This window comes from Parathielavia appendiculata, assembly GCF_033297405.1.
Source record: "Parathielavia appendiculata strain CBS 731.68 unplaced genomic scaffold N657scaffold_56, whole genome shotgun sequence".
NCBI classification, from domain to species: domain Eukaryota; kingdom Fungi; phylum Ascomycota; class Sordariomycetes; order Sordariales; family Chaetomiaceae; genus Parathielavia; species Parathielavia appendiculata.
Genome location: NW_026944275.1, coordinates 21075 through 48612, shown reverse-complemented (window position 1 = coordinate 48612; position 27538 = coordinate 21075). Strand labels below are relative to the sequence as shown.

At 55.0% G+C, this 27538-nt stretch overlaps 11 protein-coding genes and 1 non-coding gene across 12 annotated transcripts; 5 read left to right on the top strand and 7 right to left on the bottom strand.

Moving 5' to 3' along the window:
* Positions 1–809: 809 nt before the first annotated feature.
* N657DRAFT_694574 (uncharacterized protein) lies at positions 810–2192 on the top strand. The gene is made up of 3 exons (XM_062797293.1): positions 810–921; positions 975–1740; positions 1824–2192. Exons 2-3 carry the CDS (start codon positions 1182–1184, stop codon positions 2075–2077), a joined length of 813 nt encoding a protein of 270 aa, XP_062641981.1. The 5' UTR covers positions 810–921; positions 975–1181; the 3' UTR covers positions 2078–2192.
* A 291-nt stretch (positions 2193–2483) lies between these two features.
* Positions 2484–2555, bottom strand: N657DRAFT_t168. The gene has a single exon. It is a non-coding gene; the product is annotated as a tRNA-Gln (tRNA).
* Positions 2556–3906: 1351 nt separating this feature from the next.
* Positions 3907–4254, top strand: N657DRAFT_685404 (uncharacterized protein; the record flags this gene model as incomplete). The annotated part of the gene is made up of 2 exons (XM_062796774.1): positions 3907–4137; positions 4210–4254. The coding sequence occupies 2 exons, from the start codon at positions 3907–3909 to the stop codon at positions 4252–4254; spliced, it is 276 nt and encodes a 91-aa protein (XP_062641980.1).
* Positions 4255–5496: 1242 nt separating this feature from the next.
* Positions 5497–7014, bottom strand: N657DRAFT_685403 (uncharacterized protein; the record flags this gene model as incomplete). Its single annotated transcript, XM_062796773.1, has 1 exon — positions 5497–7014. One exon carries the CDS (start codon positions 7012–7014, stop codon positions 5497–5499), a length of 1518 nt encoding a protein of 505 aa, XP_062641979.1.
* Positions 7015–8253: 1239 nt separating this feature from the next.
* Positions 8254–9582, bottom strand: N657DRAFT_638207 (MFS general substrate transporter; the record flags this gene model as incomplete). Its single annotated transcript, XM_062791566.1, has 1 exon — positions 8254–9582. One exon carries the CDS (start codon positions 9580–9582, stop codon positions 8254–8256), a length of 1329 nt encoding a protein of 442 aa, XP_062641978.1.
* A 702-nt stretch (positions 9583–10284) lies between these two features.
* N657DRAFT_584036 (uncharacterized protein) lies at positions 10285–12848 on the top strand (the record flags this gene model as incomplete). Its single annotated transcript, XM_062789725.1, has 4 exons — positions 10285–10319; positions 10456–11044; positions 11101–12729; positions 12789–12848. 4 exons carry the CDS (start codon positions 10285–10287, stop codon positions 12846–12848), a joined length of 2313 nt encoding a protein of 770 aa, XP_062641977.1.
* Positions 12849–13212: 364 nt separating this feature from the next.
* On the top strand, positions 13213–15193 carry N657DRAFT_405477 (uncharacterized protein). The gene is made up of 3 exons (XM_062787217.1): positions 13213–13822; positions 13914–14401; positions 14475–15193. Exons 1-3 carry the CDS (start codon positions 13577–13579, stop codon positions 14818–14820), a joined length of 1080 nt encoding a protein of 359 aa, XP_062641976.1. The 5' UTR covers positions 13213–13576; the 3' UTR covers positions 14821–15193.
* An 840-nt stretch (positions 15194–16033) lies between these two features.
* Positions 16034–17470, bottom strand: N657DRAFT_685399 (uncharacterized protein; the record flags this gene model as incomplete). Its single annotated transcript, XM_062796772.1, has 4 exons — positions 16034–16312; positions 16746–16937; positions 17088–17145; positions 17244–17470. 4 exons carry the CDS (start codon positions 17468–17470, stop codon positions 16034–16036), a joined length of 756 nt encoding a protein of 251 aa, XP_062641975.1.
* A 1709-nt stretch (positions 17471–19179) lies between these two features.
* Positions 19180–21152, bottom strand: N657DRAFT_606561 (uncharacterized protein; the record flags this gene model as incomplete). The annotated part of the gene is made up of 4 exons (XM_062790224.1): positions 19180–20266; positions 20334–20468; positions 20528–21051; positions 21092–21152. The coding sequence occupies 4 exons, from the start codon at positions 21150–21152 to the stop codon at positions 19454–19456; spliced, it is 1533 nt and encodes a 510-aa protein (XP_062641974.1). The 3' UTR covers positions 19180–19453.
* Positions 21153–21896: 744 nt separating this feature from the next.
* N657DRAFT_667282 (NAD(P)-binding protein) lies at positions 21897–23357 on the top strand. The gene is made up of 4 exons (XM_062795389.1): positions 21897–22223; positions 22282–22405; positions 22469–22753; positions 22814–23357. The coding sequence occupies exons 1-4, from the start codon at positions 22183–22185 to the stop codon at positions 23270–23272; spliced, it is 909 nt and encodes a 302-aa protein (XP_062641973.1). The 5' UTR covers positions 21897–22182; the 3' UTR covers positions 23273–23357.
* Positions 23358–23405: 48 nt separating this feature from the next.
* Positions 23406–24839, bottom strand: N657DRAFT_667281 (uncharacterized protein; the record flags this gene model as incomplete). Its single annotated transcript, XM_062795388.1, has 2 exons — positions 23976–24839; positions 23406–23899 (listed from the first exon to the last, which is right to left on the bottom strand). Exons 1-2 carry the CDS (start codon positions 24769–24771, stop codon positions 23406–23408), a joined length of 1290 nt encoding a protein of 429 aa, XP_062641972.1. The 5' UTR covers positions 24772–24839.
* Positions 24840–26614: 1775 nt separating this feature from the next.
* On the bottom strand, positions 26615–27407 carry N657DRAFT_659702 (uncharacterized protein; the record flags this gene model as incomplete). The annotated part of the gene is made up of 3 exons (XM_062795011.1): positions 26615–26998; positions 27109–27245; positions 27380–27407. The coding sequence occupies 3 exons, from the start codon at positions 27405–27407 to the stop codon at positions 26615–26617; spliced, it is 549 nt and encodes a 182-aa protein (XP_062641971.1).
* Positions 27408–27538: the final 131 nt, after the last annotated feature.

Genomic DNA, 27538 nt, shown 5'->3' with positions numbered 1-27538 from the left:
AGGGAAATAGACGCTGAATGCGGCAGTGGTTCAAACTGCCGGAGTGCAATGACAAAGCGCAACAGAGGGTGCAATGGCAGGATGCAATGTGAGTGCAATGGGGGTGCATCGGAGCGTACGGAATACACCAGGCTAGGCGCTGGATCAGGCTGCTGCAGGTGCGGGCGTGGGAATGCTAGTTGAACTGAGAATGCTAGTTGAACTGGGAATGCTAGTTGAACTGGGAATGCTAGTTGAACTGGGAATGCTAGTTGAACTGGGAATGCTAGTTGAACTGGGAATGCTAGTTGCCAGCGCTGTCAAAACTTTTCAAGCTATCATAGCGCTGTAAAATAGCGTTCTCACCCCCTTCAAAACCCCGCTGCGGTAAGCTTGCTGCTGAGGTTCAATGTTCAGCGCAGTGGCAGAAACGTTTCAGTTCTACACAGAATTCTTCCACGAAGAACCTACCTAAGTCAGAAAACGTTTTAACGTTAACTATACAGCGTTGTATTATCCGTACAGTAATTTGCACAGACCTTGTTCATATGCACCTTATGGATCATACGGCCCTTGAGAGTATTATGGTGGCTGTGGAAAAAATCTCAATCGCTGAATCTCATCATCATTAACTAACGTGATTTCCTCCAGACAAGACAGAACTTCGAGTTTGTTGGAGGAAAGGAATACTGTATAGATAAAAGACCTTGCCTTTATGGGAAACAGCCAGCCTGAGGTTTTGGCACTGTGTCTTGTGTATGGATTGATTAGACTGGGTCATTGTGGTATCAGTATAAGTAGTCATGACTCATCTTGCTGAATTGAACATGCTGCCTTTCACAGGGCAGGTTTATTGGCCCACCACCCTCCATCTTTCCCAATTCATTCTGAGTCTTCACTGAGCAAATCGGAACCAAACCCAACCATGACTATGTCTACCACGTTGGTTACGCAGTGACCCAGGGGATCTCCTTAGTTCTAACTACGTTTCACAGCATCTGCGACTCGCCGACGTCCCGCCACCCGGTGATTGCACCAAGACATCCGACCCCTTCCTTTTCAATGATTTCGGCCCTGCCACGGAGTCATTGACGGCTTTGTCCAACCCCTGGGTGCCACAGGACTGTCCCAGACTCTCAGCGGCCTACCTCAGGTATCACACATCGGCCACATGTTACCCCACATTTGGGACGCTCACAACAATGGCAACTCAACAATCGCCCCTGCCAGCCGGGCCCGGAAGTCAAAGCCCGCCGATCAAATCATGCACAGCCCACCCAATCCCCGACGCCGTCCTACGCAGTGTCTATGCCTCCGACCAGGCCATGTACCCGGTCTCGCTGCCCTACACTACGCTACGCGCCTGGGTCGACGCGTGTCCAGACCTGGCCATCGGCTTCTCCCGAGAGGGCGACGGGCCTGGAGCGGCGGCTGCGGTGGCTCAGGTCGCGGGAGTGGTGATCGTACTGCCAATCACGAGAATCTACTGGGAGGATCTGCTTCAGGGCAGGTTGAAGGAGGCGGATGTTGATTCAAGGACGATGTTTCCCAGGCCTGGTGGCGGTGGCGGTGATCAGGGCGAGGAGGCGGAAAGGGAGGAGGTTGGGTTGCATGTCTACCACGTTGAGCGGTATGGCAATGCAGACTTATGCCTTGGAGAGGGAGAAGCAGGGGAAAGAACAGGGTATCTGAAGTATGCACTTAAAGAGGTAGTGAGGCGGGTGCAAGCGAGGTTTGACTGGAAAGTGGTTGGGATATCAGGTGAGTGTCTCAGTGTCCAGGACCTTGGCATGTCAGAGATGCAAGGAGAGGCTAACAGGACCTGCGAACGCTTGTGGACGTAGCACTCACTGCCACACCTGCCGGGAAGAGGGCGTTTGAAAGACTAGGATTCACCCCGACGGGTTACAGAGAGCTATTTGTTACAAAAGGTGCAGGAGAAGGGTCTGCCGACGGAATGGGGGACCAGGTGTTACAGACTCGGATGATTTGCCACTATCCTGATGATGAGGAAGACCCCGTCTTAGCCGGCGGTGCGGCCATCACTTCAACGTCTGAAATGACTGTAATGTATGGCAATCTTTCCGATGTGATGTAGACAAAGGGGGTAAACCATAAGATCATCCTCATCGGCTTCTCCGGCAACCCCTCCACCTAGAATTGGGCAGCGTTCTTCTATCTGCTATGGCGTTCCCAGCATTAGGAGAATGAGCGGATTTTAAACTTTGTCAAGGCAATAACGTGTTTTATCAGCGAGTGCACCACTGGTAAGGGCTGCACAGACACTTAGTCGAAGTACTAACAGCTTATTCCGCGCATTATTCCCGTTGTTAGTGCTGCACCCAAATATATATGCAGCCCTTACCAGTGGTGCACTCGCTGATATGGTGCATTCGCTGATAAAACACGTTAAACATCACTTGGCAATCTTGCAGGATATGTAGTTCGAATTTGGCACCCAGTCCGATAAAAGTAAGCGAAATTAGTAAAATTTAAAAAATTCAAGGTCCTACCCGGAATCGAACCGGGGTTGCCGGAATCAGAATCCGGAGTGATAACCGCTACACTATAGAACCTAAGATATTTTCTTCTGTTTATCATTTGTGGTCAAGTTCACCATCTAATTGGATGATTTGCCAGCGATGTGGAGAAATTTTGACAATGAGCTTGATGGGCTGCCGGATCCACCCGGCCGGCCTCATTGTGCGGTAATAGTCCTGCAGTCAGGAATCAGCGGTCATGCGACAGTTAATGAAAGTGCGCAAGTCAAGTAAGGCCTTGAAGCGGTGTCACGTATGACAGGACATGGTCAATTTGAATTGACTGAGTTACCAGTTAGCGGACGGCTGTCAGCTTGCAGTGGTTGGGCATCAGCCGAAGACTCGGAGCATAACACGGCGGCCTCCTGCAGCTGCAATCAACATGCGAGGTCCCGAAACTTTGCCAATTATCCAAAGAAAAAAAAAGAAGAAAAGAAAAGAAAAGAAAAACAGAATTTCGATGCAGTGGCAAGATAAAAACAACTGAAACTATGAACGGGGAGTTCCCACAGGTCTCCGAACCAAATGATCGGCGCCGATGGGGAGGAGTGCAGTGGTCGCCCGACTCGAGCCGGACGGGGAGTATCTTACTCGACTCAAGCGTTCGAAATTGGCAGCTGAATGAAGAACACAGGAACCAAGCGCGGTGGTAAGATATTGGAGAGTGGTGGTTTGTGTCTCGCAAGAGATAATTATTTGCCGCGCAAGTCCTTACGTTGCAACCTCGCCGGACCGGGAATGTCCTCTCTCCGTTGCACCATCCTTGAATCTGGAAACCCGGACGGTCAAGGGCTCGCTGGCCTCCTCAAACTCTCAACAGTAATGATTGATGCAGCCCATGTCTATCATGATGGCGGCCCACAAGCAAAGCTGTCTTGTCTTTCAACTCTTGAACAAGGCCCGAAATGGCTGAGCACCTTCAGTTCACCTCGGCCTTCGGGAGCCCAGACGAGGCAACTCTACGACGGCTGGCTTGGGGCTCATGGTCTGGCCAAGTGTTGACTCGGGATGATCTCAGATCTCCTCGCAGCCCCAGGTTCCGGACGGAGATTGTGAGCTTGAGCTTGATTGTTCCACAACAGCATCGATCATGAAACCGAATGAGGAAACTGTGGGTGTCGATGATCGACGGTCAACCTACGGGATTCCGAAGGACCGAGCGGCAGCTTCGAACTCGGTTGACTGGAGAAAAATATCGCTAATATTCCCAGAGAGGGGATGGAACTTAACATGCCCGAAAATGTCTATATAAGGAGTGGTCCTCCTCCTCCATCGGCCCTCGAGTCTTTACCATCAGCAGCATCAGCTTCACAGACCACTCAACGCTCCAAGCAATCAAAACCCAACCCTTCCAGCTTTTCAAAGCAACTCTTCCACAACCGCCAACATGCAGTACTCCAGCATCTTCACCATCCTGGCTCTCGCCATGACCGCCATCGCCGCCCCGTCCGAGAAGGTTGTCCGCGCCGGAGGCGGCGACACCACCATTGGCAGCTGCAACTCGTCGAATTCGAACGTCTGCTGCACCAGCGGGCTCCTCGGCGTTCTCAATTGCATTGCTGTTCTTGGCAAGAACTGCGAGGGTAGCGCCTACTGCTGCTCGGACAAGACCATTCAAGTGAGCATTTTCCCAGACGGAAAGCCATAGTGAATCATGCAACCACGAAACTGACCCATCTTCTCACGCCAGAACGGTGTCGTCAACCTTGACGCCAGCTGCGTCGAGGTTCTCTAAGCGAGCACCCTCGCCTAAACAACGCCGAGGGCTTCCAAAAGAGAAAGAGTAGAGATGGCGCCGCCAAGTCACAGCGTCGGTGTCACGACCGCTCACCGCAGAAAGGCGCCATCCCGAGGAGCGCAGGGGCCTTTCAGCAAAGCCGGGGACAAGGGGCGCAAGTACAAGTACATATCCCTGTCGGGGCAAGACTTTGTTCTTTGATTTCGCACTTGGGGGCCGCCGCTGCAAGGGGGGTGAATAATAACTCGGGCACATTTTTACTTTCCTTCAATTTCCTTGGTTTTGGCTCATCAGGCCTGTGCTGGGGACTCAACCAAGCCACGCTCATTCACACATACGCACGATGATGGAGAGGGATGCACCTACGAGGTGGTACATCATCGGTAATCTAATAAACCGTGCCTACCATATTCATGATTTGCTTTCTTCACTGAATTGTGACCTGGATCGTTAACTGGCAAGAATCCATAGCTGCCGTCAAGCTCGTGACTATTAATCACATGAGGAGCAATCAACGCAGTCAAGACTTCTCAAATCATGGGCCTACTTCTCAAATCAGGGGAATATGCGTCTGGACACTTCAAGTGCATCCAAAGCAACTTCTCCACTGCATAAGATATCAATCCGCTACATCTCTCTCCTGTTCGTGACAACCTTCAACTGCGGCTAAAAGAACTTCCCGCCAACACCTGCCGCTTCTTGTGTAATCCCTACCGTCTGCAGGAAAATCAGTCGGGTGGGATCCCCAGACTGTACACCGGGATCTGCAAGGTATACCGAAAATCAAGGTTGGTCCCGATCGGACATCCCATAACCTTGTATAACCACGGAGGGCCCGTTAGATGCTTAAGGGCTCAAGTGACAATATGTCGTGGGACGCTGCCAGTTACTCAAGGCTTTCGCGCGGGACATTGTTTCCCAGCTCAGGCGACTGTCATTATTAGTACCCGGAGCACGGAAGGAATATGTATGTGCGCCGGCGGGGAGAATTTTGCTAAGGCATCGTTTGATTCGGATATATGCTCTTGCCATGTGGCTCACTAGCTGTGGCATCAGCTGCTCCATTCGTGTCAGACAACACAGCATACTGGTTGCACCGTCCTAAGGTGTCTTGCCAAAGATTTCCAAATGCGTGTTGCGCTGAAGACTGTGTGTCCGAATAACCGTCTCGCACACCTTCCCGAACCCGGGGTTCTGATATGGGTTTGCCTCGCTGACCATCTGGTTCCCGTCCTTGATCTAGCTGTTGGCGGCCGCGTAGTGTTTGCCGACGCCGTGAATCTGGTCAGCAGCACGGTTCTGGTTGCTGATGTCGGCCAGGGCATTGTCAGCAGGCTTTGCAGCCTGAGCAGCGTGCCCCCCGCCGAATCCGTTCTCGGCCAACCATGCGGCCGTCCACCAGGGTCGGTGCTGAAACGATGCGATCTCCAGCTGCTTAGCAATTCCCTGCTTGTTCTTGACCCTTTGTCGGGCCTCGGGAGAGCTTGTGTCGTACAGTGGCCCAACAATGGCGTGGTATGCGAGCCTAGCTGGACCCATTTCGCCGACCCTCCGCAACTTGTCTGCCACGAGGAACTCGTCGTTGGGCGGAACGCCTCGCGCAAGTTGGACCAACGGCGTTGGTCTCCAGTCCCTGTCCGACAGCCACGCCGGTCTCGCATCGTAGGTCTCGTAGGCGGGGACAATGCTGACAGACTCCCAGTCCACGACAGCAGTAAGCCTGAAGGTGACAGGATCGACGAGAAGGTTATGCTCCGAAAGGTCGTCGTGCCACAGTACTCCCACATCTTCCGGTCCGTTGTCGGGCGGAACGAGTCGCGAAACGAGAGTCTTCAGCTGCTCGAAGAGTTCGTAGACTCGGTCCTTATTGCGGTCCAGCTCTCGGTCGTTCTCGCAGTACCAGGCCTCTCCTTCGACGGGCGCGAGGTTCCGGATCCGCTGACCCAGGAGCTCCACGCGCATGTCGACCAACTCACGGGTTGTGTTGAAGGGTCCGCGTGAGCCAGAGTAGTAGATTCGCTTGTCGAAGAAGAAATCCTGAGCCACAATCCGGCCAAGCACGAAACTGCCGCCAGGACCGATGTCCCTGTCCATGTTAGCATCGATGCCGTTGCAGGTCGTTACCGACAGCGAGGCCTGGAGAGCCAGCACGCGGTCCGCGACGTCGGCGAAGTAGAGGTTCCCAAACTTGCTGAACCGCAGCGCAACGAGCTGCTTAACATAACTGGCCAGCTCGGCGAACAACTCGACTCGCGCAGCATCGGGCATGGTGGCCCACAACTTGCGCAGAGGTTTCCCGGGCATCATTTCCATCATAATCCACTCGTATCCCAGCTCGTTGTCGTCGCTCGAGGAGAAGGCGATCACACGGGGGATGGGCATCGAGGTGTGCCGTCGGACGTACTCCATCGTGGCGATCTCGCTCTCGGTCTTGAAGAAGGGCTCGACGGGAATCGAAACTCGGAAGATGTAGGCTTTCTCCCAGCTGGGGTTGGTGAGACTGTAAAGGCGGTTGAAGGTGCCCTTGGCAAAGTATTGGATCTCGGCGTCGACGAACTCGGGAAACTGGCGGACAAGAATCTTGCGGATGCTGCTGACCCAGGCATCGTGGTCCAGCTCATCGGGCCAGTGTCGCTCCAGGTAACCTTCTTCTTCATGGCTTCTCCAGTAGCGGTACAGGTCGGCGGCAGGAGGCTTGGGCTCGTGAGCGTGCGATACGCGAATAGGAAAATCGCGGTTGGTAAATTGCGCGCCCATGCTTGCAGCGATGGGGCTGCCGATGATTGATGATATTCGGGGGTAGTATTTTACTGCAACCAGCAAGATGTCGGTGGCAACAAGTAAGACCGCTGGAGCAAGGAAGTCACAAGCTTAGAATCTTGGAGGCACTGGAGCGTCCCTGCCGCGATTCTCGAGCATGCGGAAGGAGCAAAAAAGCTGCGGTGCCGGCAGCCCTTTGCACTCCGGAGCGGACCTGCTTCACAATTGCTGTGTGACAAAGCTCGCTGTTGTTGTCCAGTTCTGATGGCGATGCCGGCTCTTGCCCTAGCCGTTGAACCTGTCTGTGTTGGTGACATACAATGAAGTTGAAAGTCAATCCAGCAGAGACTAGTTGCTCGAGGGGATGTTACGATTTGCTTGACGTGACTTTTTTTCTGAGTAATTCCACTGTCAAACAATCTTGCGCTGACTGTAAATCCCATCCACGAACAGGCACACCTCACCAAGGAATTTTCACAGAAAGCTGTTGAGAGCAGCATACCTAGGTAGTGTTGTAGAGTCATCAATGGTAGCTGACAATTGGCTTGCCGAGATCGGTACTTGAGTCTCGGGTTCTTACACTTTGTGTCTCGCAGAGCTCTAGCTGAAGGTTGCCTGCTGCTGGTGCTGGCAAAGCAAGCCCATTGATACCGGCTTGATCCTGAGGTGCCTTGCAACTGTGACTTCTTGATGTTCAAAGGGAGCTGCTTCACTCACATATAGCACCGCAAAGCATTGACTACCTTAGGTTTCGCAATGCCAGAAACAAGGGCAAGGTGTACCATGGAAATCTTTCCTAGACTACCCACGTGTGAACCAGATCAAGTGGGCGCTGACTGTCCGTTTTCGATCGAGTATTAGTTAAGCGGCGAAAGGAATATCATAGCTCAACCAATCTAATGTTGAGAGTACAGTGAGCAAATAGGGTTGACCCTCATGACTTCGCTCTCTTTTGTTTGGGGTGTGGCCTGGAGAAGGCGTAAGGGGTATTGTGCCATCCAAGACCTCGTGGAACCGGAAATGTCAAAAGAATGGAGGGTCGATATTACAGAATTGCATAGCTGTGAACTTGTGAAGAGGGATCAAAGCCAGAACGGCACGAAGAACAAGTGAGGGGTGTCTATAATCAGATATATTACAAGGTACCCCACCCCCTTTATCTCCCTGCCGAGGTAGCTTCTGAGATCCAAAAAAAGAGAACGATGCATGTACACGAGAAAATATTCATTGCTCAACCTAGGCCCTGCCAAAAAGACCCTTCGGCGTTGTAACCTTGGTGGCAACCGCCAGGACGCCCCCAGCCAAACAGATAACGCCGCTGAAAATGGCCGGCTGAAGGAATCCTCCATATGTGTCCAGCAACACACCGTTCACCGGCGGCCCAACCAGAGACGCCGTGGATGCCAGTGCCATGCCCATGCCCATGTAAGTGCCGAGCTTTTGAGCATCGTCGGTGCAGATCGAGAGTGCAGCGGATGCACCCGAGATGATGGTGCCAGATGTGAAGCCGAAGAAGACGGAGTAGACGATCAACCCTGCCGTGCTGACAACAGTGTTCATGCAGAGAACAATAATGCCCGTGAGCAAGGCACCTAGGCCAAAGACATTGAGCCTGCCGAACCTGTCGGCCAATATGCCGGGGATGATCCGCCCGAACGTCGAGGCGGCGTTGACGATGGCCAACAGGTATGACGCCAGCGTACGCTCCATGCCCCTGGAAACGGCGTATGTCGGAATGTAGAACAGCGGTGTATACATGCCGATGAAGCAGCAGAATGCGGCAACGATAAGCATCATGAACCTGGCCTCCCTGAACGCCGACATGATGAAGAAGCTTGTTTTCCTCGGCGGCAACCTCGATGTCACAGCGAAAGAGGAAAACGCCAGCAGCGGAGTAACCACGAACGCCATCACCCTCACCGACCAACCGAACCCAAGTGTGGATCCGTTCAGCATCTTGGACAGCGCAATGGGGAAAATAACCCCTCCGATCGAGCTGCCGGAAACGACCAGTCCCAGTGCGGCGCCACGCTTCTTATCAAAATACTGCGACACGGCCGCGAACGCAGGAACTTGCAGCATACTCATGGCAAACCCGGCCAGCACGCCCTGCGCCAGCATAAACTGCCAGTATTCCTTGCAGATGCTGCTCATCATGAGGGCAAAGACGTAGAGCACGGCCCCCGGGCGGATGACCCAGGCGCCAAAGCGGTCAAACATGGGGCCGGCGAGGGCGCCGCCGGCAAACTGGAGGAAGGCCGTCAGCGAGCCGATCCAGGCGACGTCGTCGGGGGAATGGTGGCGCAGCTGGTTCGCCATGTAGTATTCCTGAAAGACGCCGAACGAGTTCATGAAGCCCAGGCACGAGAAGAAGATGCAGGCTGCCCCGGCGACGACGAGCCACGCGCGGGCGCCGCCATCGGGAGCTGCCGAAAACCCTCGGGAGCCTGAGGTGAGTGTACCCTTGCCAGATTCGGTATCGGTTGAGTCGGTTTGGTTGGGAACTTGCTTTTCGTCGTTGGGTGCTCGGGTAGATCGGCCCTCGGGGTGCTCGGGGACGGCCATGATACGGTGGAATTAAATGCTGTGGAGGGGGTTCCGAGTTTACGGTCCGTGATGGAAGGCTAGTCGCCGTGGGAGGTGATCCTGATGGTGGTGAGGACCCTGACTGAGAGTGATGTCAAGGATCGGATGTTGTCAAGAAATCGCTGTAACACCTCAGGGACGGTGACCGGAAGATAAAACAAACAATGGTCGTACTGGTGTTCAGTTATTGTCAGAAGTTCCGGATGGCCAGATGCTGAAGCCTAAGGACCGAAGGGCTGGTTGTGACCTGAGCAAGCCGTGGTACGGTGGTGCTCGCAGTTCAGGGCCAAGACCTGACCTTATATGCCCGACCTGCCCGGTGCCAGCAAATGGACACCCGGCTCAGCTCCGTGGAATCTGGCTCCGGGCCTGCCATGCTCGGCAAATTGGTAACCACTCGGGCTCGGCAAAAAGACTCGGCGTTAACGGTACAGGTGGCCAATCACAGATCTGTTCACTCCATGTAGCATCCTTCTTTGAGAAGGATGCGCAGGGTTCGCTTCCTTCACTGCATAAAATGCCGATTGCTCCTGCTTGAAAACGCAAAAGCCCGCCTATTCTTCCGTCTCCGAAGCATTTCCCGAAAGTCGAATTGCTTCAGCGAAATATGACGGGAAACTGCGAGTCATCTCTCTTACTTACTAGTATTTTGAATTACCCATATTGAGAATTTGTGCAATGATGGAGCCAGAACGGCGGCGACGCAGGCCAGCAGTGTACGTGGATTGGGTATTTCGTTGGTGGGCGGGTTCCGATACCCACGATTTTTCCCTTTCGTTCGCTGCCTTGAATTTCCGTCCCTCCCTCGTTGTTCGGTGCAACTGTCCTGCCGAGCCCAGCTAACAGGCACAGCTCCTGCATTCTCTGCAGAAGACGGAAAATCCGGTGCAACAGAGAAACGCCCTGCAGCAACTGTGCGAAATCCAAAAATGCCACGTGCGTCTACAGGGACCCTCCGCGGCCTCCGCGGCCGGATGGCCCGCTGCATCCCTTAGTTGGCGATGCAAGCCAGACGGTGCAGATCCAGACATCCGAACCCGCGGCCATGTCGCTGTTAACTCCGGCTTCTTCCGAGCCCACACACCACGGTTCTTCTCGGCCACCACCACAACACACAACTGCTCTCACCGGCTCTACTGCCACATCTGCTGCTGCCAGTCCATCGCCAAGAACCTATGGCCAGCCCAGCAGTAGGCGACCAGCACCAGAACAGGCTGTGTCATCAGGCCCGAGTCCAGCGAACACGGCATCGGTCTCGACATTCACGAGAGATACTCATGTCGAGACGAAAACGCTACATTTATCTGACTTCACTGCTAACTACCATCTGCACACTGAGCACCGCTCGGCCGGCCAGTCCCAGTCCCAGGTCGTCACGAAATGCGTCACGCACAAGACACGGCTGTTTGGCCAAAGCCATTGGGTCAATGCGGTCGGCCTTGTATGAGCCCTTCTCAAACACAGCAGCAGGTCGAACCACTACTGACTGTGTTCCAGCTTAGTGACATGATTGAGCTTATCCAGCGTTCCCTGCGCGACCCTATGTCCAAACTCCTTGTCATGGAGAGGCGGTGTAAATCTCTGGCCAAAGTCATCAAGGCCCGTCGACGGCCTCCATGGCCCTGCCCACCCACTCCCGAGCTGCCCGGCAGGCTTGTTTGTGATGCGCTGGTTGAGTGCTATCTTGACACGAGCGAGGCTATCTTCCGCGTCTTGCATGTTCCCAGTTTTAGGCGCGACTATGAGGCCGTCTGGGACCCGAGCAGAGACCCGGATCCTGCCTTCTTGGTCCAGCTCAAACTGGTGCTTGCCATCGGTGCCGCAGCCTATGATTCCACCTTCTCCTTACGTCCCTATGCCATACGTTGGGTGTACGAAGCGCAGACATGGCTTTCGGAACCCGAGTTCAAGTCCCGCCTCGACATTCCCGCGCTGCAAACCAGTATCCTGCTCCTGATGGCCCGCGAAGCGACAGGGGTGGGTGAGGAAATGGTTTGGGCAACGTTGGGAACCACAGTCCGCATCGCCATGTACATGGGCCTGCACCGCGACACGGCGGGCCTGGGTCTTGTCACCGTCACCTTGCTAGTAGCGGAGATGCGCCGACGGCTTTGGAATACGATCCTGGAACTCATGTTGCATTCCAGCCTAACCTCGGGCGCACCGCCGTTGATCACTCTCGACGAGTTCGATACGAAGCCACCAGGGAACTTCGATGACGACCAGCTAACGGACCAAGAAGGCGATGACCTCACGCCCAGGCCAGACGAACATTTTACCCAAACAACTATAGCCATTGCCCTCCGCAGCACGTTCCCTCAGCGGCTGGCTGTCGCAAAGCATCTCAACGACCTCTCCTCCCGCCCCACTTACTCCGAGACTCTCAAGCTCGACGCAGAGCTCCGTGAAGCGTACAGGACCCTCACCCATACGCTCCAGGCATGCAAGAGTGCCCCGAGAAGCCCATCCGAACTGGGACTCCGCACTGTTGACTTGATTCTCCGCTGGTTCTTTATTGCGCTTCATTTCCCCTTCTTCGCTCCCGCCCTCCGAGAAGCCGAATTTGCATTTTCGCGCCGCGCCGCGGTCGAAAACGCCCTCCGTTTCTGGCGCACCGCGTTCCCTCACCCGCTATCTTTGTCTGACGATTTGGCCGACGACCGCCTCGGGCGCATCGCCATCAACGGATCAGGCTTCTTCCGCACCACGGCGGTCCGAGCACTTGTCGGCATTGCTATTGAGCTGCAAACGCTTGCCCGGGAAGAACAGGGCTTGAGCCTTGGACCCGTCGAGTTGAGACCCGATTTACTGCTGGCCATGGAAGACTTCACGGTCTGGGCTTGGAAGTCCCTGGAGACGGGGCAGACGAATGCGAAATGCTACCTCGTGGCTGCTGTCATCCGCGCGCAGTTTGAGGCGGTGAGACAAGGACTGAGTCATGAAGATACGGAGGCGTTCGTGTTCAAGGAGGCGGAGGCGGCCGAGGAAAGGGCTCTTGGGCTGTTGGAGGCGATTGAAGCCAGCGGTCGGCAGACTCAGGAAGACGCGGTTCTGGGTGTGGGTGTTGATGATGTGGGTCATGGTCTGGACCTGACCACAGGGTTGAGCGTGGATTGGAATTATCTGGTGAGTTACGACATGCAGGAAGTCGCTCGCTTGATGCAAATAGCACTAACCAGTTTCAGGCATCAGATGCCATGTTTAGCTCGATGGAGATGGACCCCATGAGCTGGGTTCTCCAGTAAGGCACTGCATGACCGGATCAAAATGCGACAGACTCGCCCCATTCGTGCCCCTGGCCGCCTCTTGCTCTTCTTCGGATCATACGCGACAGTCTTCGAGTATGGTTCTCGATTTCCTTCAAAGGGTATACGAGGATATACGCAAATGGAGCATTTGAGCCGGGCGGCCATCTGCTAAAGTCGAGAACCAGGCTTGCCTCGGTTGGTACCGGGGATCTGAACCTGTTCAGCCCGGCTGCGTCCGGAGCATACTGGCCGCTGGGTAGATTAGTTTGGACTCGACGCAAACCAACGTCTGATCTAGCTTGCACCGTTATGATGAGACCCAACGTGGCACGAAACCCAAAGGTCCCAAACACCAGATGAAGCCGAGATCAAGCGAGCGGCGGGCGGAGTTCCCGGTTCTGCGCTAGCGTTGGCTAGCTCGTGAGAAGGCGTGAGACCGGTCATGAATCGTGGATGTCTGTGCACACGAAGCCTGCAATACGTTTGGGGCCGCCCGCTTCCCCGGTACTCCTCCACCTCTCGTGCAGATCCGGGGTCGGCAGTGGTCTGGCCAAAGTGCAGGTTTCAACCGTTGACGACAACATGTGGATGCAGGGTTCAGGGCGTGAGGACCACCATCGCCACCGCCCCATTGATCAGTGTGATGAGGCCCCCAACTTCTGCTCTCTCTGCACATCCCCCCATCGGCTCCTCCGAGCCACGTGGTTCCAGCCCAGTCAACCATCATGGAATCAGAACCCGTCTTCTTCGAGCTGAGCTGGTCCATCCTCAGCACCATAGGAGCGGGCAATGTCTTCTTCGGGATTCTCGTCGTCAGCGTCACGAACTTCTCCCCAATCGCCGCGGTCCCCCTCGTAACCTCGGCCGCTTGCGCCGTCGCAAACGGGGTTTGTTTCTACGCCTATTACTTGCCGACTGTGCCAGTCACGAACCGCGCCGTCGCTGCGGCCTTTGCGGATATATTATGGCTGGTGAGCATCAGCCCTTGTCGGCCTTTCCGGCTCGAGCTTCAAGCAATTTCGATGGCGGACAGACTGGATTGTGTTGACCTTTAGACAACAGATTCAAGAAGCTGGAATCTCGTTGTATAGCTATGTCATATTAAGTCGCATTCTTCGCGATAGGCAGTGGTACCTTTTCGCGAGCCTCTTCTGGACGACCATGGTGGCCATCGTCGCGGTTCGCATCAACATCGCCATTACGCGCGTTCGGTTCATCGTTGGCGGCGACATGGCGCTTCAAAGAACTGTCAACTACCTGCACATGGCGTACTTCCCGCTCCTGGCGCTCCTCGAATGCGTCAGCGCCTACTACCTGTTGAGGACCTTTGCTCAGGCCAAGATGTCCACGTTCAGACGAACCAGCAAGACAGGCCTGTTTCAATACCTGGTCCGCAGCACCGAGGTTCGCCTGGCCCTGCTTGCTCTCGTCGGCATCATGCGAGCCGTCACCTACTCTTTCCAGGTCAAACCCCAAAGGGCGCTCAACCTAGCCAACCAAGTCGACCGCTTCTGCTACACAATGGAGTGCCTCTTCCCAATCGTTATATAGTGCGTTACTACTCGACTCCCCCGTTTCCCCATCTTTCCCGGTCGGTGGCTAATCTCAGCTCTCGAAACGTAGCATTGATATGCTGTCTTCCAAAATTGTCTACAGAACCCAACAGCAGGAGCAGCAATACAATATCTCCTTGGACCTCCAGCTTCCCGGAAGCACCTCCAGGACGGCCTCAAACGGCGGAAAGGCCAGAGTTGAACAGTTCGTCCTGTCAGGCGGCCTCATTGATCCGGGAGATGTTGGGGATACAGGCTCGGGCGAGCACATTGTTGGCGCCGAGCCGTACCGCATGGAATCCTCTGACATCGGTTTGGCGGTGATGGAGACGAGATGGCCAGGCGGCAGCAGGACGGTCGACGTTGAGGCTGGGGTGAACTCGTTCGGGGTAGAGCCCCGCTCAATACCAGTATGAAAGAGACGGATATCGTTGCCGGTTGACGGTTTCCATTCCCTTAGAAGATGGTTTAGGGAGAACACGCGCCTTACAACTGTCTAATTAATTCCAGTTTGTTTCCCGGCACACGATTTACTTATGCCGGTAATCATATCACTGCTCAAACGGTGTGGCAGCTGGGTAAATCGAACTGAATGGAGAGCGACGACTGAGGTCTTCAATTCCGGTCCACCTTGACCGCGGCCCAAGGCGAACCGCTTCCATCCTGTTTCCACCAAAACTACTTGAACTACCCGACCCAACCTTTCGCCGCGTGGGAACCTTTCAGCTCATACCTCCCTCTCGACCCAATTCCGCACCACCCCTCCGACACTCTCGTCATACTCCCCCACAACCACCTCGCCCCCTCCTCCGGGCTGCTCCCCATTATCCACAACAAAGGTATTCGCCTGCACAAATACGAGCGGTGACGGCTTGTGCCAAAGCACCTTCTCCCGCCACAGCAGGTACTCGGTGGCCTCCTCGTCGACGCGTGTCAGCTGCTCGTAGTAGGCGCGGCAAGTGGCCACGTCGGCCGTTCACCGGTACGTGTGCAGGCGCAGGAGCATGGCGCCGAGGGCGGGCTGGCCGTGGGAGTGGATCTTGGACCGGTCGATGTGTACTGTTAGGGAGGATTGGTTGTGCGTTATGGTTAGGACGCCGGAGCCGTGGGTGAGGAAGGTTTTTGAGTATTGCGAAGTGCGCCTTGAAAGAAAAAAAGGGCGCTAGTTGGGTTGGTCGATGTGTGTTTCAAGCTGGGGAAAGGGGTGTTGGGAGAGGGAGGTGAAAAAGGGGTGGAAAGGGGGTTTACGCGACTGTGGGCTTGGCCCCATTTCTGTTTGATGGCAGGATGAGGATAGAAAGTTTAAAAAGATTCTGTAACAGTTAATATGGAGTTGTGAGAGATTCACACCGTTGTCGACGTTGTAATTCGCGAGGCCGCGTAGCCCGTCAACGCCGAGTTGTTGGTAGAGGTTGTAGGTGACTGACGCTCGTCAGCCAAAGGGCCATCGACCTGGCCTGGGTCGACACTCACAGTCTCAACCCGGATCTAGGAGTTCTCGATGAAGCCGCACAGCTCCAGCAGCTCAGGATCATTCATGAGATAGGCGTCAACCAGCTCAGTTCTGCACTCATCCACGGTAGTCGCCAGATCACCAGACTGGCAGGTCCATGTCTGGCCTGTCTTGTATCAGGATGTGATGGGATTCCCGGTCAGGGGGTTCATGGGCGGGCTGTTGATGTCTAAGTTGTACTTGCCCTCCTCGCATTCGACCATCATCTGTCCCGTGCCATGTCCCAGCAGCTCATGGAGCACGACCCACCAGTAGTGTGCCGGAAACTTTTGCTTTGCAAATGTCTCGACTTCCGAGGCGTCGATGAAAGGGTATTGCCTCGCTCGGCTTTCGATGCCCATGCGGTTGGCGATGATAACGTTCTTGAACCCGCATTCCTGGCGGATATCGTTGTACTAGAGCAATCAGAATCAGTCGGGCGATATACTCACTGAGTCAAGGTTATGAGGAATTCGACGTTTGGTAGGTTGATATCGGGGAAGATAATGTTTGAGCAGTAAGCAAGAGCTGTGGCGCGTCAGGAACCATCTGCTCAAACCTGCAATCTCGTCAGGAATTTCATGGCTTCTTACCGTGAATGCTCGAGAAGTCTGGCGGCTCAAAAAGACTCTTTTCAAACGGCCCCTTCCCGCGTCGTTCTCCGCTGTCTCCCAAGGAAGCTTCCGGATGAACTTGGAAGAGTGCTGGGCCAGCTTCGCCAAAAGATTGGTTCCCTCATCGTCGGCAATGGCCACCAAACCTTCGAACTCGACTCGTACGTGATGGGCATCGTGATATGGCTCGACAAATTCAAAGATGTTCTCCACTTTTTGTGCCCTTGTCCCTGACCCAAATTCGTTGAGATTCCCGGTACATGTCGAGGCTGCCGGTCTGGAAACTCTCGTTGTATGCGCGGAGGAGATCTCTCTCTAGGTCATTGGCCGCGTACTCCATGGCTTGATTGATCTGCTCGTGAATATGTTGCAGCGCGACAGAGTGGTCTCCGTAGGCGAGACGGAGGGAACCTCTTCCATTGGGGGGCTGGAGCGTCTGTGAGTCACTGACAGGCTGATTAGATGCAAGCAGCACCTCAGGGTCTGTGTCGTTTCCTGCTTTTCGAATTCTTGTATTTTCGGGGTAAATGGATATTCTCGGGGTAAATAGAGTTTTTTTTTAAAGGGCTGTGGTTACCATGGAAATCTCCTCCTCGGTGATGTCTCCCGGGTAGTACGCGCTCTGCGTGGTCTCGCTATTCGCCAAGCAGAACGAGGGGTATCGGTTAAAAAAAAAAAGAGCTTGCCAGATTGCTTGTCTAGCTCCAGATGACAGGAGAGCGAGTCAACCCACTGGATCGTAATTCCGCAGACCTTGGTTAGGACGTGGGCGTTGAGATCCTTGGAATTGACTGTTCTTGTCCAGCTGAAGAACGCTTGATCGTCAGCGTCGTCGAAGGCGCAGTGGTTTCCAGGGGAAGTCATCAGCCCGAACCGAAGGAGAAAGTCTGGGAGGGGCTTGTTGCTAGACTGGCTGTATTGGTTCAAGCAGAGCCGCGCCTCGCCTCGGTGACCCTCCATCTCGTCAAGGAGGTTATAGTCCCCGGCTGAGGACGGAGGAAGTTGGGCTTTTACAGCATTGTTTGCCAACCAGGATACAGAAAACGAGGCGCCTGGCTGCCTGAGCAGCCTCATAATCATTTTTGATGGAAGATTATGCCACGGGTGGCCAGCGCATCGGCAATGCTGTTGACGCTCTTTGATCCTGGGTTCAGGACGAGTTCCCTGACGTGACCCCAAATCACAAAGAAGGCGGCCAAGGCGGCATCGTCATCTAGGTCGATACCTGGCAGCGTGACTAGGAGGTGTCGTGGCTTGGCGCGGAGCTGCTGGACCACCACAGCGGTACCATGGGAGCCAATCGAAAGAGGGGTCGCTAGCTGTTTTCGAGGGGTGTGTAGATTGGCTAGTAGGGACAGAAGATACAGTATTTCTGTTGAAACTTCACAACTCTGGTAGTGTGCACTTTCTCGTTTGTCGGGGATCAATGGAAATCATCGAACGGGGAATGGACGTACCAAACGCGGTGTCCTTGGAGCAGGTGACCATTCGATTCCGTGACGAACATCCGGCAGGTAGTATCTTTAGAGCCAAGGAGCGTAATTGAAAGCGTCGAGAAGCTCAATGGCGACTGTTAAAAAGTAAGGAGGCTGAGCTCCTTAGCCTCCATCCCAAGGGTTTGGACTTCGAACTTGGAACAATGTCAGGATTGGTCTTTGGGACCAGCCAAATACTCCCAGATATGGCGAGGAAGCGCGCTGCTGAAACAAGCTACGCCGCAGGCCATGCAGGCCTCAGCCAAGTGCCGGCCTGGGACCCCGGGTGCGCGCTGATCGATGCAGGAGAACTTGCATACGGCACAGTGTAATCAAAGATCGGCTGTTCTACAGTCCAAGGAGTTTCTCGGCAGAGAGTTGAACGTCGAAGACCCGAAGTAAAGGGATATCGGGTGATAGACAAGTACTGTAAGCTGAGGCACCTACCAATTTTTTGGAAGCCCTCAAGTTTGGTGCCCAAACAGGGCCTACCTTGAGTATCTGCAACCGCCCGAACTGGAATCGTTCGGCTCCAGCTGTCGGCCGTCCGACCTGCGCCTTCCATTTTGGTTGCCCCGGCTCGGCCCCCTGCGACTTCCCCTCTTCATCCAAGCAGAATGTCCTCCTCTTTCCACCATGACCATCTGAGACGAGAGAGTCCCACCAATTTGCTCAAAATCTTGAGCAGTTCAGATCTCTGCCGCTGGCGCCTCTAACCCAAAATCCGTGGTCGCCTCAATTATGCGTCTAGGTTTGCTAGACTCCTGAGATACGTAAGGCAACATGTAGAAGTGAGTTGCCACCGACCCGACCCCAACTCCTTTTTTCAACCATACCATTTCACTCACCCCAGGAGCTGGCGTACTTATACTCCGCGGTGGCATGGAGCATTGGAGAAGTACCTCGACGAACTGCAGGGCCCCGAGGATTACCAGAGTATTATGCAAGTTCACTCATTTGAGGAACTGCTCGATTCGTTGTCTTCCACCCCGGTCGCCGCCCAATGCAGTTAGTCCGGCCTCACTTCAGTCAGCAGGTTTGTTCCAAGGCTCAAGTTGATGATTTTGCGGCTGTTCTTGCCGTGTATTTCGGCGCTGATGCTGCACTCACCGCGGCGGTCTGGGGCAGCATCAAGCTCATCCTTGCTCATGCCTCATCAGCAGCCGAGACGCTCCAGGACGTCCTCGACATGTTAGAGGGGCTCAGTCTGAACCTGCAACGCTTCCAAGTTTACGAGCAGACACTGCCGCTGAGTCACGACCTTCAACAGGCCCTGGTCGACGTGTATTCCGAGATCATCTGTTCTATGCCCGGACCATCCACTTTCTGCGCAGCAATCCTCATCTTGTCTCAGGAAGAACGCTTGGAGGGACTTCCGAAATGACTTTCCTCGCACCATCCCGCGCATAAAGCGTATGTCATCGGCCGTTGAGAGTCGAGCATATATTATCCGTAATTATGCAACACCTCACGCGTTACCAACCCCAACACTAACAAAGCACCCCGGAAACACACTCTCGGCATCCTGAAGCACAGGGAACCTAGAAACCAGCAAAGCCACCTCCTCTTCCCGCAACTGCATCTGGTCCCGCAGCACCCAGTACATAATGCCGATCGGCATTGGAGTTACTACCGTCACCATACTTGACGTCGTCGCCAGCAGCCGCGTGGCGCACGACAGCGTCATGAACGCCTCGGCGGCGGCCTGGCACCGGAATCTTGCCTGCCCCGGGAGGAGAAGCGGGCTGCCGCCGCCGTCGGACGACTGGTGGGAGGCAGCTGCCACCTGGCGGCGGATGTAACGCTGCTCGGCAGGCGAGAGGACCTCGGAATACGGATATGTCTGGCCGCGTGCGGCGGCCTCAAGCTGCATCAGGTAGATGAGCGCGACGTTGTAGTAGAGAATGTCGAGCGCCTGGCGCGGTGTGTCGAATTCAAGGCTGGTCTGCAGCATGTGGCGGACAAGGATGGGCGTGTCGGGCCGGAGGTGCGAATCAGCGTCGTCAAGGCTTGCGGCGTGTCGGACTTGGCGGACTGAGGCCGAGTTGGCTGCGTGCCAGGCCCAGCGCCAGTCTTGTAACGCGACGGACAAGGTTTTGATCTTGTCAAGGCAGGATGCTCGGTTCTGTGGGACGGCCAGGGTCTCGGCGATCCCGGGGAGATGGACCATGATGTCCATGAGACAGTCCTCGAAGGTTCTGGGTGCATGGCGCCAAGGTACAGTCTTCCAGGGTATGTCCTCAAGAAAGCAGCGGCTTTGTCGGCCGAGGGCCTGGCAGATCTGTGCCGTGTTAGATCGTGCACGGAGGAGACCAAATAGAGCGCCAGGAAGGGGCAGTGTGCCTTACAAGCATAGCTCTGCAGGATCGGTACACTTCGAGCAGGGGTTGCTCTCGGAATGTCTCGGAACCGCAATGATGTAGGATCTGCATCAATCCAACGTGGTGTGGTGGCGCCTGTCCGCAAAGCTTGTTGACGGTGAACTGCCGACAGCGTTGATACTTAGCAAGAGAACAGTAAGACAGAAACAAAACCGGCTCACCTCATAGATGCCCATCATGATCATTGTAAAACCAAGCCTGGCGAGCAGGGGCTTGACTGGTTGCTGTAGTAGAGACCGGACTTCGCTCAAAACCCGCCCGTAGAGCAGGCGCCCCTTGTTCTGCAGGGTCCCGTCCCCGAGGCTAAGACCCGCGTATCCATATGAGATAGCTTGGAGACAGACTTTGTTGATTTCGGGGAAGTCGCCGTTCGTGGCGGACAACAGGAGCGGACGAAAGAAGGGGGCCCAGTTGTAGGTTGTGAAGAAGTAGGCCGGGGATAATTCTTCCCGGGAATACGGATAGTTGAGACGTATTTCAACAGTGGGGCCCGAAGAGGGTGTCAAGCGCTTCAAGCTGGCCGTTGAAAGTCTCACCAGCTTCTGAGCCCCGTTGTTGTCTGAATGGACGCCATAGACTTCCATCCTCAAGGGGAGACGGTACCCACCGCAGCGATGGCCGGAAGCGGAACATTGGCCGCAGCGAGGTCTCGTCTTATCTGCGTGTTTGTCAATCAGGTAACAATCTACTTAAGTCTCCAAGGTGTTAAGTGTACGGTTCCTTACCGCACTTGATACGCCTCTTTCTGCATGTTTGGCAGTACCCGCTTGTTGGCTGGCGGCCCATGGCGTCAGGTGTTCGTCGAAAACTTGGATATTGACAATTGCCGGTTGCCAGCTGGACCGATTTTAGGTAAGGTGTTTTTCGGACACTGGACTCTCTGACTGGGAAAATATCAAGGCACAGGTAAACCCCAATCGTCGTAATACTCCGTACCTATGGACCTATGGGCCAGTGCGTTCCTCAGCCCCGGCCCCACCTCGAAACTTCCCCCACCCTTGCATCTTTCCATGCCTCGCATCCTCTTGCCTCGGCATCTTCCTATAACTCCTCGCATCCAATCTTCCTATACCTCGAATCCTCCAATATATCGTCAGATGCATAGATATTCCAGCGCATCCAATCAGGTGAAGTTGTAGTGAAGTCTTTCAAGTGCGACGACGGGGTAGGTGTAGTAAGATTTTGGGTTATTTCTTGGTCAAGAGTCAAGCCTCCGTAGTGTTGGGCACTGATTTGACACCAATTCGATAATTTGGGTTCTCCCTGGCTTTTTCTTGGCTCGGGGGTCGATTTGGGGAAGCTTACCAATCTTGCCAATGTCTGGGATGCTCGACTCCCTTTGCCGCGACTCTCTTAATCTCGAGACAAGCCAGGCACTTCTGATGATTGTGTAATCATTATTCTGCCGCATTGGTGGGGCCTTTCCCTAGAAGGAAAGTAAAGTCGAGATGTGGATACAGAGATTGAGGGGAGTGGCCTGAGTGGCAACAAAACGTCAAATGTCCTGCCATACTTCGTTCTCCACATGTCGACGATGTCGCTGTCGCTCAACGATTCCCGATTAGGCAACTTTGGTCGACGTGCATTATTGCTTACCTTACACAGCTTGAACTGCTCAGACAGCTTCATCGACATGGCTGCTGGTCAGCTTGTTGAGATTTGTCAAACACTAGCAAGCCTTGAAAATATATAAGAAGACTGGGAGGCCGGGTTGAACATGAACCAACAAAGACATCTGACATAATCGCTTTACACTTCACACTGAACCTCATTCAAATTTCTTGGATTCACTGAATCCCTCCAGCCCAGCCGCATCATGGATCTCAAGAGCCTTCCAGTAGACTATTTCGTCACCAGGTACGACCCTCAGAATAATTCACCATGCTCTCCCAAAATCATGATTGACACATCGCAGCCTTCAATTCACCAAGCATGTCTATCAAGATGTGTACCCCTCCATTGACCCCTCGAACCCCGAGCTGTCTCTGGTCGGCAAGGTTGCCATCATCACGGGCGCCAGTCGCGGCATGGGAGCCATGGCAAGACTCCCCTGAGTTCAAAATGATGCAGCGGTAAAAGTCCTCAGCTGACACTAGTCCTAGGGCATTGCTCCGGCCTTTGCTCGAGCCGGAGCAAAGGCCATTGTGCTGGTGGCCACCAATGCCGAGAGGCTGAGCGCCGTTGAGGCCAGTCTCAAGGCCATCAACTCCAACGTCCAAGTCCTCTCGGTCGCAACCGACATTTCGGATGCCAACTCTGTGGCAGACTTGTTCGCCAAGGTCAAGGCCAGCTTTGGACATGCCGATATCCTCATCAACAACGCGGCAGCCCACTCTGGTATCGGAAACCTCCTGGACGAGGATCCGGAGAAGTGGTGGCTCAACTTTGTGCGTGATTAGTCTCTTTCTTGGAATTGGCTTGGGGCACTTGCTAATAGCCAAACCCAGGAAGTCAACACCAAAGGCGCCTTCCTGCTGGCCCAAAACTTCCTCAAAGCCCTGCCGTCGCCATCCACCCCAGCCACCATTGTCAACCTCGTCTCAGCCGCCGCGTGGCTGGTGTATCCCTTCATGGCGGGTTACAGCATCAGCAAGCTCGCCGCGTTGCAGCTGATGACGCACATCGCGGCTGCTTATCCGAACGTCACGACCGTCAGCTTGCACCCCGGCCTCGTTAAGACCGACATGCTTCAAGATGAATTCAGAAGGTTTAATCTCGACTCGCCGGCATTGATTGGCGGCCTCACCGTGTGGCTCTCTACCGAGAAGGCCAAGTTTCTGACGGGGCGAACCATTGTGTCGAACTGGAGTGTTGATGACTTAGTCGAGCGGAAGGAGGAGATTGAGGCGGGAAATCTCTTGCGGATTAATCTCACAGGGAAGTTTGGGAAGGGTCAGTTTGAATAAACGACAGAACTGTATCTAGGAGACACAATATGGACCAGATGGATCAGATAACAAAGAAAGAGCTAACGGTGGAACAAAAGACTTCATTCCCGTCGACCCGCCGGCGTTTAACCTGCTTTCGCCGTAATGGAGATCACATCAAACTAACGAAATAATCCCAGTACTGGCACAAGGCGCCAACATTCCAGCCGCACATCTCTACACTCAAGTCTTGCACATCCAGAATCACAGGCAGATACCTGCTCTCCCACTCGTCTCGACCCCCTCGCCGCGAGCACTCCCTCCGCGCCTTGCACAGTTCCCAGTAGGCGGGATACCACCCCGCCTGTTCCCATCCCAAGATGGACACAATTCGTGGATTTGGCCCAGCCGAGACGATGATGTTTCGCGGGTGAAGAGCACCGTGCGTAAACACAACGGGCACATCGCTTGGGAAGAGATGGTGCGGCGTATAGCGGAGCTGCCCAACCCTGGCACCGAGCTGTCTGCTCTGCGACATCGTCACCGCCATCGAGACAAAGTAATCATGGAAAGCCGCTGACGTTGGGAAAGGCCCAGGCGGCAGCGCCCCGGCCATTCTGCACCCGCGAAAGACCTCATCCTGCAGCGGTCCGTTGTCCACGCTCCCTGTAGCCAACGTCAGCATATCATGTCCCACATGCCAAAAAGAGCTGAAGTCAACTCCAACCAAAAAAGTACGTACCGACAAATCCAACATCACCGAACCTCAACCGCCTCCACGCCCGCGCCAACTCCCTGAGCTGCGTACACACCCCTTCCCTCTCAGCCTCACTCATCCACCCCCACCTCTCCTCCAACACCTCCCCCTCAGGCATATCCATATACACAAACCTCTCCCCGGTTCCCGCATCCCGCCGCCAGCCGAAGACCTGCGGCACCGGCACCGGCAACCCATTCCCACTCCCCGCACATGATAACAGCGACGGCAGCGCCCGACCCAACAGCATCATCGCCTTCCCCTCGGCAGCCGACACGCCGCCCCCGACCGCACTCGCCCCATCATTTCCCCTCAGTGCCCGCTCCTCCGGACCGAACTTGACGAGCAGCCCCAGCGCAGGGAACGGGACAAGCCTTGCGTCGTCATCGCTGCCTTCAGCGGTAATGGTGAGGCCCAACCGCGCTGCCTCGTCGCGGACTTGTGCCGGCGTGGGGAGCTCCGGGGTCCCAGTTGGTGGGTTGTAGAGGCGGCGGAAGAAGGATGAGTGCGCGAAGATAACGTTGTCGCCTGGCGGGAAGAGCGGAGTGACGGTCACGAGATCGGAACGGGGGTTGGCGTTGGTGGGTAGTGCGTGTGAATCTGGTGGTGGTTTGGAAGGTTTGTTTTGACTTTGCGTCTGACTCGTGGGTAGTCCGGGGAGGGAGGTGGTGATGGTGGTGAGGGTCAGGTTTGCGAGGGAGTCGGAGAGGGCGTGGAATGGGTCGTTGATGGTAACGAGGACATCGCGGTTGCGGTGGTGATGACTCGGGTTGGCAAGCATTGTTGGGTGTCAAAGGTAGGGTATCGCGTATCTTACTCCAATAGACACTAATGCATATCTCGTCTTCCGGAACCGCTCATTAACGGTCTCAATGGAAGATGCAAAATAATGATGGCATTGAAGTTTCAATGTCAAGACGAGTTTTGGAATGGATGGTGTGTGGTGGATATGACGTTGGGCACTTTGGAGGCGCTAAGAATGGTGCCCAACCTGGCCCTTCTTCACCAGGTGGGCAAGGTATTCCTCACCTGGACAACGCAACAAACCCATGAGACGCTTGTAATCCGTCCACATGTCTAGCAGTACCCCGTTGAGCTTGAAAAGCCCATCGAGGCCAAACTTGAATCCTCAGAGAAACCCAATGAGTACTGCGGACTACGAGAATCCCCGCTATCAGGATGTATGTGTCATTTACCCAAGCTTAGTAGGATGCTGTCATCGGCCAAGCTTCAGAGCAGCAATCAGAGCTGACATTTTCCTGCGGCGCCTCATCAGTCATCCCGCTCGATCCAAGCGGTTAAGAATCCATCCGGTATATTACAGCCACCCCCCCCCCCAACCCAAGCCTACCAAACATGCTCAGCCCTTCAACGTCTAGACCAGTTTCCGGTCCCACAGGCAGAACCCTGCGTGCCTCCAGAGGTGCAAGGCATTACACTGATCCGATGACTGGCTAGGCAACCAGGGAATGGAGTGCAACCCTTCTCCGAACCATTTGACGTAGCACCCCCGCAGCTCGTCCAGCCAGCCGTATGGGGCGAGGTCGAGCCCGTCCCCGACGTAGGGCACAACCAACCCGTCCCGGTCCAACTGGTCTGTGGTCGGGACCGGGAAGGAGGCGGTGCAGGTGCGTAAACAGCTCGTCGAACTGGCGGGGTGGAATCCCCGGGGCTCCGTCGGCCGTCCGCGGAGAGTGGTGCATAAGCGCGAGACACAGGCGCATGATGAAGACGTTGGCGTGGTCAATCTGCTATATCTCCTAGGGCTCAAGGGCGCTGAGCAGGCCCAACTCCTCGCCTTGATGTGTGCTGGACTTGCTGATAGCCGCCGTGTCTTCGTGGGTCCAGTGATTGGGGCGCCCGGTCGCGGCCCAGGCCTTGCTCAGGATCTGGCGGTGGTAGAACTGCGTGCTAGCCGTCGCCGCTCCACGGACGAGAGCGGTGCTGTGGCGGGCGTCCCGCCTCTGCCGCCGAGGTCGAACGAAGTGAGCCGTGCTGTGACGTACATGTCGGCGATGAAGTTGATCTGGTGGAGAGTGCGGCAAAGCGCCTTTAGCTCCTCGAGGTGGGGCAGGGCATCCTCAGTGTTGCCGCCTCGCAGCATACCGTGGTATACGCCGGCCATGAGGTGCAGCCATTCGATATACTGGACCTGATTTTTGGGGTCCGAATAAGGGAATATAAAGAGAAACCTGGCGTCAGCTAGGATTGGGCTCAGCTCGTTTTGCAGGACCCGGAAAAGGACGGTCCGCCTTTGAACCCTGAAGCGTTGGTATAGGAAGCGAGCTGTGGCGATGGAGTGGGCGAGATTGCGGATGGCGTTAATCTCGAATAAGACCTTGTCGGATGGCGGACCACCAATACGATGGTCCGAGAAGCCATGGGGGTCCGAGTTATCCTTTGTCTGCGTTTCGGGAGCCTCTTGGGCTATTTTGCTAGAGAAATGTGTTTGGGGTTGATGAAGGCGAGGTGAATAGATTATAGCTATTCTTCTGACAAGCCGTTGCTGGATGAAGTAGGGAAAGCGTAGTATGGTCCCTGCAACCGCAGCGGTTCGCATCTCCAGCCACTCAGGCCCGAGGACAGACCACCCTCCCTTCCACATTAGACCTCTGTTGCACCCATCACTTCTTCTTCTTCGCCTCATCCTCCCTCTCGCTAAACCGGTCCCCAAACAGATGGAAGTGCGGCCGCATGACAATCGTATACTTGACAAACACTTCCATACAGTCCACCAGCCGATCTCGATTCGAACTCAGCTTGAGCCGGCTGCCGCCCTCGGCCGGATCGTCGGCGTCGGTGACGTGCGTCCAGGCCTGTGGAATGGAGCTTTGGTTCGGGATGGTAAGCATGCGCATCCAGCGGCCGAGGATGCGCAGCGAGTTGACGGCCTTGAACGACTGCGACCCCCCATTGACCTGTGTGATGGCCAGGGAGCGACCGTGTGTCGGCCGCACGCTGCCCGTGGAGAGAGGAATCCAGTCGATTTGGTTGTTGAAGACGGCTGTCTGCGAGGCGAGGGTAAACAGGGGTTTTGGTCAGGTCACATCTACTCAAGAGAGTCTTGGGGGATGCTGAACTTACCAAGCTGCCGTGTTGTTCAGGAGAAACCCCAGACGTGGCCGTCGCGCCATTTGCTCAGCTCGCGGGGCTCTTGCACCCTTTGGTGGTCGTGCTGCTGGTCATCCTTGACCGGAAGGCCGGACGGGTGGTGCACATGCACGTCGCAGCCGAGGCGGAAGAGAATGCGAAATGCTTAGTAGGCAAGGAGTTTGGAGTATGACTTGAAGGAATTGTAAGCATTTTGCACGGTAACAATGGTAGTTGGGGTGTCTCTTACCGCGCCCTGAGACTCCCTTGAGGGACGAGGTCCCTCAACCGGTCCTTACCCGGCGAGAGGATCTCGGCCTCCATCATCTTGGCCGCCGTAGCCAGTTCGAGCCTCGCAATCCAGTCGGAGGAAGAATTTCATCATCCAGGAGGAATGGGCGATAGCGCTACAGGGTCGTCATCGTGAGCTGGGATGGAAGACGGGCGAAACCGCTAAG

Excerpts from the sequence above, each read along its gene's own strand:
- N657DRAFT_694574 (XM_062797293.1), top strand. The coding sequence starts at position 1,182 with ATGGCAACTCAACAATCGCCCCTGCCAGCCGGGCCCGGAAGTCAAAGC. Across the intron at positions 1,741-1,823 it reads GAAAGTGGTTGGGATATCAG|CACTCACTGCCACACCTGCC; the intron begins GTGAGTGTCTCA and ends TTGTGGACGTAG.
- N657DRAFT_405477 (XM_062787217.1), top strand. The coding sequence starts at position 13,577 with ATGGAATCAGAACCCGTCTTCTTCGAGCTGAGCTGGTCCATCCTCAGC. Across the intron at positions 13,823-13,913 it reads TTGCGGATATATTATGGCTG|ATTCAAGAAGCTGGAATCTC; the intron begins GTGAGCATCAGC and ends TTTAGACAACAG. Across the intron at positions 14,402-14,474 it reads CTCTTCCCAATCGTTATATA|CATTGATATGCTGTCTTCCA; the intron begins GTGCGTTACTAC and ends CTCGAAACGTAG.
- N657DRAFT_667282 (XM_062795389.1), top strand. The coding sequence starts at position 22,183 with ATGGATCTCAAGAGCCTTCCAGTAGACTATTTCGTCACCAG. Across the intron at positions 22,406-22,468 it reads GTCGCGGCATGGGAGCCATG|GGCATTGCTCCGGCCTTTGC; the intron begins GCAAGACTCCCC and ends CACTAGTCCTAG. Across the intron at positions 22,754-22,813 it reads AGAAGTGGTGGCTCAACTTT|GAAGTCAACACCAAAGGCGC; the intron begins GTGCGTGATTAG and ends AGCCAAACCCAG.